At 40.9% G+C, this 16388-nt stretch overlaps 1 protein-coding gene across 1 annotated transcript; it reads left to right on the top strand.

The window, feature by feature from the left end:
* The first annotated feature begins 10519 nt into the window (after window positions 1–10519).
* NKX2-4 (NK2 homeobox 4) lies at window positions 10520–11900 on the top strand. Its single transcript, XM_019927608.3, has 2 exons — window positions 10520–10973; window positions 11290–11900. The coding sequence occupies exons 1-2, from the start codon at window positions 10520–10522 to the stop codon at window positions 11898–11900; spliced, it is 1065 nt and encodes a 354-aa protein (XP_019783167.2).
* Window positions 11901–16388: the final 4488 nt, after the last annotated feature.

Raw genomic sequence — 16388 nt, 5'->3', positions numbered from 1 at the left:
CAACAAGATTCTATTACTTCAGTAACTGTAATAATATTGAGCAGATATCAATAATGCCTATAATCTACAAATCAAATATTTACATAATTTTGAGAAATTATGTTGCAAATATTTTTAAGGAGATTGTTTTATTACTGCAGTAACTACAGAAAAAACTCTTTTTATCACTGCTCTATTAACTCTGCTTATAGTCACTAGAAACTTCCAAACTTTCTGCTGTCCTTATAAAGAAAATGTACAGAAAACAAATATCCAGTTGAATAGTAAGTTTTTAAATTTTATCTAGATAGCCATCAGAGTAGTCTGACAATGTAAGAATAGTTTCATTAACAATAGCTACTCAAATATCACATAAATCCTAATCTATCACCCTTGTAGAGATGCAGGAAAGAAGTATCTTTGAGATCTCTTTCCCACTCCTTTTCAGAATATTTTTCATTAGAAAAGATATATACATCCTATGTTCACTGCAGCATTACTTACAATAGCCAAGATATGAAAGCAACCTAGATGTTCATCAATAGATGAATGGATAAAGAAGATGTGATGTATTTATACAGTGGAATATTACTCAGCCATAAAAAAGAATGAAATCTCGGCATTTGTGATAACATGGATGGACCTATTATGCTAAGTGAAACAAGTCATACAAAGAAAGACAAATGCTGTATGAGTTCATTTACATGTGGAATCTAAAAAAAATGAACCAACGTAACAAAACATAAACAGAATTATAGATACAAAGAACAAACAGGTGTTTGCCAGGGTGAAGGGGAGTAATGGGACAAAAATAAATAGGTGAGGAAGATTAAGAGGTACAAACTTCCAGTTGCAAAATAAATGAGTCATGGGTATGAAATGTACAGTGTAGAGAATATAGTCAATAACTATGTAATGTCTTTGTATGGTAACATATCAAAACTAGACTTATCGCGGTGATCAGTTTGAAACGCACAGAAATATCAAATCACTATTTTGTGTAACAGGAACTAACATAGTGTTGTAGGTCAATTATACTTCAAAACCAACCAACCAACCAACCAAAGTCCTAGAAAAAGAGATCAGATTTTTGGTTACCAGAGGTGGGGGGTGAGGGGAGGGAGAATTGGATGAAGGTGGTCAAAAGGTACAAACTTCCAGTTATAAGATAAATTAACACTAGGGATGTAATGTACAACATGATAAATACAATTAACACTGATATATGTTATATATGAAAGTTGTTAAGATAGTAAATCCTAAGAGTTCCCATCACAAGAAAAACAGTTATTTCTATTTCTTTATTTCTCATATTTTGTACCTATATGAGATAATGGAAATTCACTAAACTTAGAATCACTTCATGATGTATGTAAATAAAATTATTATGCTGTATACCTCAAACTTATACAGTGCTGTATGCCACTATATCTCAATACACCTGGAAGAAAAAAAAGAATATTTTTTCACTTGAATCACTGTCAATGTCAGTCACACTTTAAGTTCTCTTCTATTGTAACTATCAAATGAGATAAACACCTAAAGTTCACGAACGTACCTAGCACATTAGTAAAGATTACTGTTAGTGGGTTTCAGGATTTTAGCCTTATCTCCACCTTATAAATGGGATATGTTCTAAAAAGTTCATTAGTAAGTCAATTGCTTAGAACCTGGCATGTATATATATATATACACACACATATATATGTACACACAAGCATACATTCATATGTACATATAATTTAAAATAATAAAGTAATACACACATACGTACATACAATTTAAAAGTACCATTTCAAGATCAGAATATGGATGCCAAGAATAAGTTTCCTCTTTCTCGTACCAGAAGGGCTCCCTTCCCAATTTTCTAAAGCACTCAGGACACTCCTGATAATCACCTGATAAATAGTAATCACTTGATAAATTCTTGGTTAATAATTGTGTATGTTCACTACAGACTTTTTTTTGTTTTGGGGCACTTTTTATATGAAAAGGAGAAAACATAATATGATTAATATAGTATCTTCTTATATTTAGAGGGCTTTATGGGAGACCAGACTTATAATTTGGCATCAAAAGGTTGAATTGGGACTGATATCTGCAAATGAGAGGGACATAGTTAGCCTCAGTATAAGAACTTTCTAATAACCAAAGCGTAACAATGTTGTGGTTTTTATGACATCTTCTTTGAAAAGTGTGGAGTTCAGTCCTGGAACATCAGAAGGCTACCCATCTGGACCATATCACTTACTTTGCTCCCACCCCTCAGTTACCTTAATTGAGCTGATTTGGTGTTGAGGTCTCAAATTTTTGAGGAATGGCCGCTAAAACAAGCTAACTTTATGAAATAACTCTGCTAGAAAACTATTAAGAATGTTACAGTATTCAGTGTTTCCTATATGAAGCCCCCTGTGAGGAATTTCTTTTAGAGTGCTTCTTTTCCTGAAGAATCGAGGCGGGGGTGGGGGTGGTGTTTGTTTTTGGTTTTGTTTTTTCCCCTAAAAATAAGGAAAGTGTAACTGGCTTTTCCAGATGACCACTAGGACGCTTACAGCCAAGGTTGGGGTTCAACTACAGGAACTTGGTAGGCTTTATGGCCCATAGATTTGATGTTTTTTTCAGACATATCTTAACTTCTTACTATTACAAGATCCTTATCTACGAGGTCATGATTCTTTTTTTTTTTTTTTTTTTTTTTTTTTGCAGTACACGGGCCTCTCACTATTGGGGCCTCTCCCGTCGCGGACCACAGGCTCCGGATGCGCAGGCTCAGCGGCCATGGCTCATGGGCCCAGCCGCTCCGCGGCATGTGGGACCTTCCCGGACCAGGGCACAAACCTGTGTCCCCTGCATCGGCAGGCGGACTCTCAACCACTGCGCCACCAGGGAAGCCCAGAGGTCATGATTCTTACTAAACGTTTGAAGTACACAAACCTACTTATTTAAAAGCTGCCTCATATCCTTTATGAATCAAGGTAGAAGAAGTATATAATTAAGCTTTTCTTTTTTGCATCATATAACTAATTCTCCGAGTCTATGTCAAAACATTTACATGAGAGATACAACTTTCTGCTTGAATATATGGAAATGTGGCAATCTATGTATATAGATAGCTAAGGACAATTGTGGTTAGCCTTTCTGGGGTATGAAAAGTGTTTGATTTTCATGAGTATTTACCTATATTCATTTATTGCCTACGTAGTTAAATGCAGGCACATATGGAATACTGAATAGACAGAACATTCTGCATTTCTCCTTTTGAAACGGGTATAGAATAGACACTCTGATTTGATCATTTAAGATCCATGACCAAATCATCTCTTTATGCCACATAATTTTTTTTTTCAAGAGCAGAGCACTTAAACAACACTTGTACCTACTAAACCTGGGTTTTATGTGAAAATGATTTCACAGGGCACTGGAAACCCCAGGTTTCTTTTCGATCCTCTCGTGTCTTTAGAAAGCAATTCCTAAACCACCATTTCCATCACCCTTTTAATCTCTGCAAATTGTTCATAAGAGCTGCAGCAAGGCAGTCTGTCATCAATTATGTTCATAATGACAGTTCAATCATATATGCACTACCACTGATTATTCTAAAGAAACATTGCATTTAAAAGAATTAACTCTAGAAGAAATCATCACACATACCAGACTATTTATAGAAAACTAAAACTTCGCACGTGAAATAGTTTTCTTTCAGATCTTTCAGAGTATTTTATATGTTTATAACAGTAAGCATACAAAACACAAATCAAAACAATGACTTTGTATTCCATCATCTAACTCCTAGAACAACTTATGCACAACATCCAACCGTAATACACCCTTCACAGTTCAAGATTTATTTATCCTATTAAAAAGTGAACTTTAAACAATTACAAACTCTATTTTAAATTTCTTTTATACTGTGTAATTTTTTAAAAATCTCTCACCCACTGAAGTTTGCCATTTATTCTTACAGTTAAGTTAGTTTTGTTAGCTTTTTAAACTATTTTGCATATACATATATGCTTTTTATTTTAGAATAGATGACCTATTCCAAATTTACCTATTTCTTCTGTGAGATAATATTTATTTCTAAAGACATGCTGTATACCAATGATAAACTGCTTTCATTCAAGCTGGTACTGATTTTCTCAAGTAATTCTTACTTGGCATTTTTGGCCAAATTCCAATAGCTACTAGCTTGTGACACTTGTGAAATTTCCACTAATTCTAAAAGCAAAAAACTGTTTGAGGGCTTCCTTGGTGGCACAGTGGTTGAGAGTCCGCCCGCCGATGCAGGGGACACAGGTTTGTGCCCCGGCCCGGGAAGATCCCACATGCCACGTATCAGCTGGGCCCGTGAGCTATGGCCACTGAGCCTGCGTGTCCGGAGCCTGTGCTCCGCAACAGGAGAGGCCACGACAGTGAGAGGCCCGCATACCGCAAAAAAAAAAAAAAAAAGTTTGAATCATCTTTTCAGTATTACCTCATGTAATTCCCTACAGAGTTACAAGATCAAATTTAGTACCTAATTTTCAAATACTTAATAAACACTAGGTTTACTGAAGAGTCATCTCATTGTTAGTTCACTTAACTGGGTATTTTGAGGCAATATTCAGTAAACTTCAAGTCCATCTGACAGATATGTTGTGATTTAAGACTCATTTTACTAGGTTTTTATTTTTTGTTTTTTTAAAGGAAACCTTATGAGGAAACTTTCATCAATCAGTTCTCCTCACTGCACTCAGTGTCTGTATAAAGTAGATTAATAAAATTATTTCATATCAAGCTTTGTAAAGCGAATTATTGAACCAAAAATTAAATTGTTTAAAATCTACCAAAACTGACATTGATTTATGAGGTGAACACTAGCCTACTGCATCAAGCACAATTCTCAACGAAGAATGCAGATAGAGACATAACAAATAGCTCCACAACATTCATAGTACACAGAACAAAAAGGGAAACATTGAGCAACATTCTCTAATTATGCTAATTTCATAGTTCTTTCTTCTAAAATGTGTATAGTAAAACTTTATTAATAAATGCAACAAATAATTTATCAAAAATGCCCCAAACTGAAGTTTCTCCTTCAAGTAAATGATAGCAGGTGTAAAGACTGATACGTTCCTTGATAATCACAAATTAATTTGTAAACGTAAGGTGATACATCTTTAATGTGACGTGTAGGAGAGAAAGAGACTTTAAATTCAATGAAACTTAGATTTGGAAAAATTGAGTGCACTTGAGAAAAAAAGTTATAAAAGTATATATTTTAAAAAGCTATATGTATTCACGCAGGTATGTGTAGAGATATGGTACAACCTTTAGAATGACAAGCTCCTCACACAAAATAATAAATAGAAATACCATTTTGCTTAAAATTCAAAGCATTCTTTTTTTCCTATAAAAGAACCATTTAATTACATTCCAAGACATGTAAAAAATGTCAGATATTGTTCAATGGAAATGCTATTATATTCTAAAAAGTTTAAACTTTCTGTGTAAGCAAGATATACAAGTAAACTTGTTATCACAATAAAGAATATATTTCAATATTGCCCTTGTTTCCCATATCATGTATTTATTTTAATATTTACTCTAAAAATAATTTTTATGGACTTCCCTGGTGGCACAGTGGTTAAGAATCTGCCTGCCAATGCAGGGGACACGGGTTCGAGCCCTGGTCTGGGAAGATCCCACATGCCACGGAGCAACTAAGCCCACGTGCCACAACTACTGCGCCTGCACTCTAGAGCCTGCGAGCCACAACTACTGAGCCCGTGAACCACAACTACTGAAGCCTGCGCACCTAGAGCTCGGGCTCCGCAACAAGAGAAGCCACCGCAATGAGAAACCGGCACACCGCAACAAAGAGTAGCCCCTGCTTGCTGCAACCAGAGAAAGCCTGCCAGCAGCAATGAAGACCCAACACAACCAAAAAATAAATAATTAATTAATTTAAAAAATAAATACATAAAAATAAAAATAATTTTTAAAACATAGAAAAATTTAAATTTCTAGCTTAAGTTCATAATCCTAGGGTGAGAGAGTTGTGCCATACTGGTCAATTTTCATACTTTTACCCCTTTGGTGTAGCCTAACGTTATTATCCCCTAGAAGGGGAGGTTTCTAGTTTTTCTTTTTGTTTTTTAAGAACCATTTAATTGGCCCTTATTATTATGATGATTCCAACAACAATCATGTCTTAACACCCTCTACTCATTCTCACATTGTACTAAAAATCATTTAAATTTAAAATGTATTCATTGGTCAGAAAACTATTTTCAATCTAAAAATCTGAGTATCAGGAAAGAGTGACTCCAGATTTTTTTAATAGGAGTTAAACTGCAAGGAATTTGCATTTGTGAAGAAATTATGAAAGGATGAGGTGGGGGGTTGTCCAGTTCTCTAGTCTCTTCCTCCTGTCCTCCCAAGGAGAGAGAGTCCCACTCCCCTCGGCCCTAGCTGCATTTCAGCACACCAGGGAAAGAGCTGAGGGTTAAGAGACGGAGGCTTGGCGGGGAGGCATGTGGGTATTGTGGAAACCCTCCTCTCTGCCATCCCCCGTTGCAGGAGGAGGAGGGAGAAATAACAAAGTCATATAAATACAAGTGTAAAATTATCATAAGAGACTCATAATAATTGAAATGAACATTCAAAAACACAGAGTCTTTTAGAAGGACTAAAAAGAAACCAAATTTCAGAAATTGGCAAACATTTTAAAAATAATTTTTTTAAAACTTTGTGTTTCATCTTTGTAACAGTTTTGCTTCCTCTTTATAATCATAAATTTTGCTACAAAATACTAGTATCTTGACCTGCTTCATTTTATTCCTTCCCAACTGCAAAGACAATATTTTAAAGCTACTTCCCAAAAGTGAGAATTTTACTAATCAAATTATTTCACAACTATTTTAAACTAATCACAAATGTAGCAAGTGTCTCATTTCTAAAAGGCACTTTTCTTCTTGAGTGTCAAGCAGAAAGTTATATTTTCAAACACAGTTTTTCTTTATAAGGAAATTCAGGATACATTAGAAATCTACTTGCCACCTTAGAAAAACAACATTTCCCTTTAAGTAACTGACTGGTTTCTCAAAGTCTCTCAGGCCCCTTTCTCTGAGCTCCTGTCTGACAACAGCAAATCCTCTATCTGGGGAAGGCTCCTACTTCAGAGTTGTTTTTGCCAAATAATTTTGGCCCTAAGGTTAACAAACACATGAGAAATTTTCATTAACTACCACATTTTTGTCAGAAAGCTGAGATTCTGCTGAATCTTTTTATCTAGGAAATGTTTCTATATGTCTGCCACAGCCCATTTATTAAGTTTTCAGTGGTGTGATACATAAAATTACAAAAACCTAAACTGTGAAAAGAGCAAGGTATCAAACTATATGCTACCCCCTGTGTGTAAAATGGTAGTATGCTTCAAGATGTACAGACTATGCCAGAAGAAACAGGTAATAGTGCCTCTGAGGAGGGAAAATGGGAGGCTTGAGGGAAAGTGGGAGGATGGGAAGGGGAGGAACATCTCTTTTCACTTTGTTCTCTTTGGTAGTATTTGGTTTTGGGGTTTTTTTTTCTGAGTGCCAGCATTGTTTTTAAGGAAAGAAAAAACCAACAAGAAAACATTTCTCAGAAACGTATTTCCTATGAAATCCAATTTCACAAGTCAATAGTATTCAAGAATCTACTGAGTATAAATTTCCATACATAATTTAGGCAGACAACAATATGATGAAATGAATTTGATAAAGAGCTTTAATGGAGCATCAATTGGATTATTCTAATTTGTATCTGTATATAAATGTAGATACACATCCTCCAGACTACACCTATTTCCAGAATCATCTGCACACATCCAAACAGTGTTTCCAGCATGAAGTTATGTAATTTCTGGAATGAAACACAAACAAATGATAGGGAAAAATGTTGAAGATTGTGGATTTTTTTTCCAGAACTGTTCACCTCCAGTAAAGGAGAACTAATTAGGGTATCAAGTTCCCAAGCAGCCACAAAGTGACTATCTGCAGAGAGCCCCGAGATATGATAAAGTGCTTTTTTATTTAAAGGTGGGAACTTTCCAGATGTAAATGAACTTGTAGCAAGACCCACTACAGCTGAAAAACAAAATAAGCAACAAATTGTAGTTTAACCACTCAATGTGAACTGCTACCCTAAAGTTCTATAAAAATATTACACAAGATGAAATGTATAGCCTGAAAACAGAATAAATAATAATTGTCTAAAAAAAACTATAATTGTAAACACTTTTGCACTTTGGGTAACTCAACAACACGAATGAAGACTGTGATAATAGGTTTCACTTCTAAAACATGTTTCGACTTGAAAACTAAAATATAACGGTTCACAAATGACTTTTATATCCATAGATGTTATAAAAGCTACTTTTACTTACTCTCTTGTCTCTGAGGAAAGTTTGAAAGGAAAGACTTCTTACTATTTTTAAGAGAATCAAGTAAACAATACAATTTGAATGAAACCAGAACTTAAAAACCAAACTGCAGTTTTTAAGATTCTAGCAACTACTTAAATACATACGATACATGAATACTTCATTGTATTAAATCACTAATTTAAAAAAATTAAGTAGGCAATTCCAGTGCAGGTGAGGATGAAGACCTAGCCCAAGTGTTTCAAGCTGAGGAAAGACCTGTAGAAGTAGTGTGGTGCAAAAACTGTAGCAATACTAATCTTACTAAGTCAGCAACTGACATCTGGAAACAATCATGATACCTTGTCTTTTGGATCTTTCAGTATTTTAAAATACTAATACTCTACACACTTGCCTGGTTGACACTTTCTTCCCATAGGTGAATACTGGTCCCTCCCCCCCAACACCCACCCCCAGATTCTTTGCAAAACTCACTAAAATAAACAAAACAATGATTAAAATAATAAGAGCAAAACCATGGAAGACATTTCAACCAAAGCACTGAAACCAAACAAGGAAATGGTAACTGTTCTTCCCTTCAAGACTGTGTACTATTAGGTTTTATGTTCTATCAGGTTAAACTGGAATTGTTTTCATACATCCTGTTCTTCTTTTTCTAAACAATAAAATCTTGCTTAAGAAAGCACTCTCCTTGTTTTTCTTTCTCCTGCCCCAGTCTCCAGGAAAACTTAAAAACTGCATCTTCATTTCCCTGGTTGTTTCATTTTTTTAACTGCAGGGCTGTTTTAAAAATTTAGTCAGTATGCTTCTCACACTTCTTTTGTCTTATTCTTTGTGGTGTTCAGCATTCAGAGGAAAGTTCACAATGTCTAAGTTCTTTGCTATGCAGGTAAATATGCAAATCAAAGGATGACAAAGTTTTTTTTAGAATCAGTTTATCTACAGTATTTTTCAAGAGAAACTACCATTTTCACCTGATCTGTGCATCCATTTCATAATCCTTGAGCAGGTTATATTTTTCATAAAACAATAAAAAGACCCATTTCGAATAGCTAGAAATATTTGGATTTTCGCGGTGTTTTCTTTCTCTTCTTTTTGATCATTGTAGTGATAGGCCAGTAATCCCTAAGTTGGATATTTGTACTCGGGCGGATGCGGGGAAAAAAAAAGTGGGGCGGGGGGGGAAGAAACCTGTAAAGAACTTTGCAGGTGCAAGCTGAACAGGAAACATTCGAAAGATAAAAATGTACCCTCTTTCCCTTACCCGACCTCCATCCCCACAGAGAAGAAACAGAATACTTACAAGTTAGCATCTGTGTATTTGTATCTCTATGTTTTCTCTCTTCTTTGGATTTGGATACTTTGAGCTAATTTGGAAGTGCCCGTTTGGTTGTCCACAAAATGATGCTTGAGAATCTAAGGATGCATAAATTAGAAGCCCTACAAAGGCACAGAACGGTCACTGTACCTCACTCTTTATGCGCTCTTATGGTGGGACCCAAGAGCCTTTCCTTTTCTCTTTCTTTCTCTCTTTTTTTTTTTTTTAACACTTTAGATGATGGAGCGAGTGAGAGGCTGGTAGCTAGAGACGAATAGGCGACCCCTGCACCATCCCCCCCTCAACTTAACACCACATACCCCCTCCCCAATTACACTGGACTTTGCTACGAAGTCAGTAGTTTTAGGAAAACTGGGGTCTGGATCGGCAGAGGCGCGGAATCCTTCACTTCAAGCCTCGACGCCGGCCTCGGAGTTTCTATTTCTGGTGCTCCAGGGTTGGGATAACGGCCGGGATGGAGGCGGGAAGCATGGAGAAAGCAAAGGGGAGTGATCTTTTCAAGAAACACCCAACTGCCCCCTTTACCTTTTTTGTCTCCACTATGGGGAGGTGGGGGGCCGAGAGAAAAAGATGTCAATGACCATTGTTTGCTCGTGTGCGATGTTGCTCCGCCCCCCGAGTCTGTCGTAAACCTGGCGCGGGACTAAAATAAACCCCAGATCCCGCAGCTCCGGGGGCTCGCCGCGCCGCCGACTCCTGGTCACAGGCGCTGCCGCCCCGGCCCAGGTGGCGGCGACCCACGGCCGCCGCGTCCCGCCCGCCCCGGCCCCCCCTACCTGGCCGTCCGCCGAGCCATGTCGTTGAGCCCCAAGCACACGACGCCCTTCTCCGTGTCCGACATCCTGAGCCCCATCGAGGAGACCTACAAGAAGTTCGGCGGCGCCATGGACGGTGCGCCGCCCGGCCTGGGGGCGCCTCTGGGGGCCGCGGCCGCCGCCTACCGCGCGCCGCCGACCGGGCCCTCCTCGCAAGCGGCGGCCGTGGCGGGCATGCAGCCCCCGCACGCCATGGCGGGCCACAACGCGGCGGCGGCGGCAGCAGCGGCGGCGGCGGCGGCGGCGGCGGCCGCCACCTACCACATGCCGCCCGGCGTCCCGCAGTTCCCGCACGGCGCCATGGGTGGCTACTGCAACGGCGGCCTGGGCAACATGGGCGAGCTGCCCGCCTACACGGACGGCATGCGGAGCGGCGCGGCCGCCGCGGCCACCGGCTGGTACGGCGCCAACCCGGACCCGCGCTTCTCGTCAAGTGAGCGGGGCCGGGAACGCGGGACGGAGGGCAGCGGACCGCGCGGGCTTTTCCCGCCACAGTCCGAGGCGCGGGGGGCGCTGGGACCGGGCTCGGAGCGCGCGGGGTGTCCTGGGACCCTGAGCGCGCGGGGGACGCTAGGACCCGGCCGGGGTCGCGCGGGGCGTCCTGGGCCCCTGCGCGCGCGGGGGGTGCTGGGCCCCTGGGCGCGCGGGGCGTCCTGGGACCCGCCGGGGCCACGCCGGCGTCGCGGCTGCAGCGGTGTGAAGCGAGCTGGGTGGCGGCTGACTGGCATTCCCTTTGGGCCCCTCCCCAGTCTCCAGGTTCATGGGGCCGTCAGCGGGAGTGAACGTGGCCGGCATGGGGTCGCTACCGGGCATCGCGGACGCCGCCAAGTCGCTGGCGCCCCTGCATACGGCGGCGGCGGCGCCGCCGCGGAGGAAGCGCCGCGTGCTGTTCTCGCAGGCGCAGGTCTACGAGCTGGAGCGGCGCTTCAAGCAGCAGAAGTACTTATCGGCGCCCGAGCGCGAGCACCTGGCCAGCATGATCCACTTGACGCCTACGCAGGTCAAGATCTGGTTCCAGAACCACCGGTACAAGATGAAGCGGCAGGCCAAGGACAAGGCGGCGCAGCAGCTGCAGCAGGAGGTCGGCCTGGGCCCGCCGCCGCCGTCCCCGCGCCGCGTGGCCGTGCCCGTGCTGGTCAAGGACGGCAAGCCCTGCCAGAACGGCGCGGCCACGCCGACGCCCGGCCAGGCCGGCCCGCAACCGCCCGCGCCGACGCCCGCGCCCGAGCTGGAGGAGCTGTCGCCCAGCCCGCCCGCGCTGCACGGCCCGGGGGGAGGCCTGGCGGCCCTGGACGCGGCGGCTGGGGACTACGGCGGCGGCGCGCTGGGCGCCAACCTGCTCTATGGCAGGACGTGGTGACGGCGCGGGCCGGGCGGGGTCCCTCGTGACGCCTGAGGGTCGGCTTGGACCGACGGCGGACGCGGAGCTCGCAAACGGACGGACGGGTCGTGGAGGCGGGCGGGCGCGGAACCTTACTACTGGGTGTGGGGACGCGACAGCCCCAGGATCGAATCACGAGCATCGCGCCAGGGGGCTTTAAGGTGGTTGAGGTGGTTATTTCCTCCTTCCAGAGGTTCCTAAATTATGTGAAAAGCCGGCCGAATCCAGATCCACCACGTTCCTAACCAAAGCTCTCAGAGTTTTAAACGTTGGAGACTTCGTTGGTGTTTGTTGCTCTAAAAACCAACCCAGCTTTAGCAATGAATTCTTCTTGGAGTGGAACTTACCTTGGGAGATTAATTTTCGAATCCCCCTCCCCTTAAGTGCAATTTCATTAATGTTTGATGGAAAGTAAATTTAATTGTAGCTCAAGGTGGATCATGCACATAGCAACATTATTGCAGAGGAGTTATTGCCATTTACAGAAATGGAATAAATCAAAATATCGCTTATACGAATTGATATAGCTTTTTAAATTTAATGCTGTTTTTTAAATGTTTTGATCATTATTTGGCAATGAGTGTTTGTATATTACCCTAAAAGAGGATTTTCCCCCTAATATGCAGTTCATCAAAAGAAAGAAGGGTTGTAAGCTACTTTTTATATGGAAACTGGTCTCCCCAATGAATGGATAAAATAAATGACACCCTGTCTTTCTGTAGACATGTTATTTACTCTTTCTAAGGTATTTGCTTATTTTAATTTGAATACCGTGATAAAACATTAGAACAAGTAAGCAAAATTGCTAAGATAGACATCAATTAATTAACCTGTTTGAAAGCATGTCAAGAAGAGAATAAGGTGATTTACTGAATTGTAATCAGTATGTAAAGAAAAAGTAACTAAAATATTTATAATTTTTTCATATTTAGAACTTAATAGGGGTTACACACCGATTTTGTTGGTGTTTTCTTGAACAAATAATGTATTTACTCTTTAATATGATGATTTATATTTCCTGTGTTTCAAAAGGATATTTAAATATAACTTAAAAGAACCTTAAGTACTTTTTTTTTGGTAAGAGTCAAATGGTCATTTATTTTACACTAAGTTGTATAGTTTTTTTTTTTTTAACACTACTTGGCATGATGTGACAACACAGCTCAGTTGACTCATGATTTAAAGAACTGGTAGCGGAGTAAAAATACTAAAAAGCTGAAGAACGTGAGCTTATGAAATGAAGAAAAATTAAAGACGTTAACATGGATAAAACGTGATTTATAAATGACCAAAACATCTACCAGAGACCTTAAAGCTCTTCTACATTTGAAGTTTTAGAATTATAGTTTGAAGCAAAACATTTTATTTAACTTCACTGTTTGGGTGTTTTTCTGAATGTGCAAAGTGCATTCTTTAAGAAGGTGTTTTAAAAGTTGCACTTTCTCTAAATGTATTTTATATAGTAAATAATAATAATAGTAATTAAAAACTCCAGTTCCTTCCACAAAAAGAAAAAAAAAACCCGAAACACTAAAGAAGCAAGTGGATCAGCCTTTATCAAGGGGCTGTGAATGCATTTTTGTAAAATGATAACTGATTTTTAAAACATTTTACATAAAAAAATAAGCAGAAAAAATAGTATGACAATGGTGCAATACACCTGAAGGAAATTTTCCCAGTTTGGGTTTTTGCATACTAATAAAATTGACTTTCAAAATATTAGCCAAGCTAGCATAACTATTACTGATGTGCCACATTTCAAAATGCTTGTTTATATTGATCGGATTCCTTCAAATTCTGAAATTTTACTTCTAGAAAACATGTTCTAAAAGTTCACATGGTTTGTAATTTTTTTTTTTTTTTTTTTTTTTTTTACAGCCCAATACTCAACAAAAGCAAGAATAGCTTATGGGACTAAGGGGTCCAAGTAACATATTTAAAGAAAATAAATCTTCGTGGACACTTTTTTCCTTGCTAATTTCTGGAACAAAAAATCCCTTAGACTAAGGGAACTCTCTATCAAAAAGACCATTAAGAAGAAACAGCCTTCTTTATACAATATTTTCTGAAAGTGTATTTGGTACAGGCATATCTTTTTCCTTTCAATGTTCCTTTAAATAGTAAAGGACCCAAGCCAGAAGTAATTGCTGCAGAGGGCTTAACATTTCTATACCCAGAAACTTACTGAGTTTATGTGTGCACATCCTGAAATTAGGACAAGGTTTGATTTTGAAACATTAAAATAGAAAATGTTTTTATTATAGAATTCCACATTCTGATTAATGCAAAACAAGAGCTTTTTTCTTCTTTTGCAATTAATGCTTTGCAGATCTTTTATAAAAACACAAACGGCCAGACTAGGTGAAACTCATTAACTGAAGAGGAGGATAAGTGTCTTCACGACCAAGAGGGAGGGCTGGCGCAGGGTCTAAGTGGAACAAAGCCCCTCCAAAGTTTCGCAGAGGCCACAGTAAAACGCGGTTTCAGAAATGCTAACTGCAGATGTGACACTTTCCTAAATGTTTTGGAGTTTTACAGCATTCTAACGTATCTTTTCCAATTGAGGCACAGAAACCAAGATCCAGAATCAAAGTTGCAGAGAGGAACAGCAGGGATTGCAGGTACTTTTCTGAAATCTGTGTTGGGATGTAAATTAAAGCGGGGTGTGTGTGTGTATGTGTGTGTGAGCGCAATGTTGAAGGATACAGGAAGGGTGTTTTGTATATGGAAGGGGGGATGGTGTGTGAAACCCAGTTGTCTTCTATTTAAGGCTTTGCTTAGAACTAAAACCTAATGGTCAGAACAAGTAAGTCAATCAGACTTTTATCAACACAGATGTTGTGTTCAAACTCCATTCTGCTATCGACTGTTTACTTTCAATTTAAAGCAAATCAGAGACTCAATCCTGTTCACTAAATGCAAGCAACTTCCAAAGACTTGCTTTGTTAGCTGCATTGAATACTGATGATTTATAAACTTTTAGAATAAATTGGTGAACCATAGTCACATAAAGACCCATTGATCGGATTTTTAGCTATGAATTTGTGCATCAGATAGTGCACTGTGTAGTGGCAGTATAAATTTCAGATGTAGTTCAAAGCATGAATGATACTGCCCAACTGTTTAATATAACACTAATGTGTGGATAAAACCCTGTATATTAATTACTAGTCCAGTTTTTAAAAATAACTGCTACTTGCCATGCCCAAATACAATGAGACAGGGCAGTAGGATACATTTTATTAAAACTGAATGAAATAAATAGACTTTTGCTAGTGAGAATTGGTGAGCATCTGGACAAGATTCAAAGAAGACCTGAAGTCAGGAATTCGCTCTCTCCAGTAAGTATTAAGATAACTGTGATTTTAAGATCACTTTTATGTCATTATTTTTAAGCCTGGAGGTAAGCTTAAATGGAAGCTTCTGAAAGAGGTGTTTTGGTTTCATTTGTCTTTGCTTTAGAATGTTTACCTGCAGTTGAATGAAATGCCTTTTATTTCAGTTTCTAAATTCCATGTAACCTCTTATTTCAGTAGTTGCTTAAATGATTTCTAATAAAAGTTTAACCACACATTTGCCCAAGTCTAAGTTGTGCAAGCTATTTTGGAGTAGTGAATAGCTCCATTCCCATTTCACACACACAAATTAAAGCATGTTCCTCTTTGGCCCTCGTGCATGTATACGGTGTCAGACAACAAGCAACGCAGGCATTCACTTCACCCCGAGTGGGGCGTTTGCTACTTCATTAGTTTTACTTTTTTCCCGGTTAGAAGTAGCAGAGCCGTCGCTCGCGGGCACGCGTCCGGTGGGGTCGGCTCCAGGCCGCCCTGGGGGCGGGAAGCGGCGCCGACGAGCGGGATGCAGCCGGGGCCGCAACACGCCTGTGAACCGGGCGTCCAGGTGACTTCGGAGAATGTCTACATTCTAATTTCGAAGCAAAGCGAAATTCGCTTACGTTCAGGCTTGGAACTTAAATCAGCAGCCTCGGGAGAGGACCCTTTCCGCTCTTTCCGTCCAGGTCCCGGTATTCGAACGCGTGCGGAGCTGAGACGACGCTGGGCTGCCGGAGAAGCTGCGGCGCGGGGTCCGGCCGGGGATCCGGGCTAGGATGCCGGGTCCCCCGAGCCTCGGGGCCGCGGGCGTCCCCGCCCCCGCCGAGCGCCCCCCGAGCCCGCCCGCCCGGCCCTGGCTCGGGCTCTGCCTGCCGGTCATCTCCCCGCCTGCCTCCCCGACGCTGCACGGCGGCCGGACAGAGCTTCCGATGGATGGCCGTGGGCTCTAAGGCTTTGCCTCACTGGACCCTACGGGGAAGACAGCTGCTCACCATGGGCTCTTAGCGCCGCGATGAAGTCGGGCTGTTTCCAGGTTCTAAGATTCTTACAAATCTTTAATGAGACCCTGAAAAAACTTGGCCCTACGTAAACATACTACAGTGGAGTTAATTACATAAAATTGACCCGTTGACTT

Source organism: Tursiops truncatus, chromosome 15 (assembly GCF_011762595.2).
Source record: "Tursiops truncatus isolate mTurTru1 chromosome 15, mTurTru1.mat.Y, whole genome shotgun sequence".
Taxonomy (NCBI): Eukaryota; Metazoa; Chordata; class Mammalia; order Artiodactyla; family Delphinidae; genus Tursiops; species Tursiops truncatus.
The sequence above is the reverse complement of the archived record's forward strand: the minus strand, read 5'-3'. Positions and strand labels throughout refer to the sequence as shown.

Coding starts and splice junctions, on each gene's coding strand:
- NKX2-4 (XM_019927608.3), top strand. CDS start 10,520: ATGTCGTTGAGCCCCAAGCACACGACGCCCTTCTCCGTGTCCGACATC. Junction 10,974..11,289: donor GGACCCGCGCTTCTCGTCAA/GTGAGCGGGGCC, acceptor GCCCCTCCCCAG/TCTCCAGGTTCATGGGGCCG.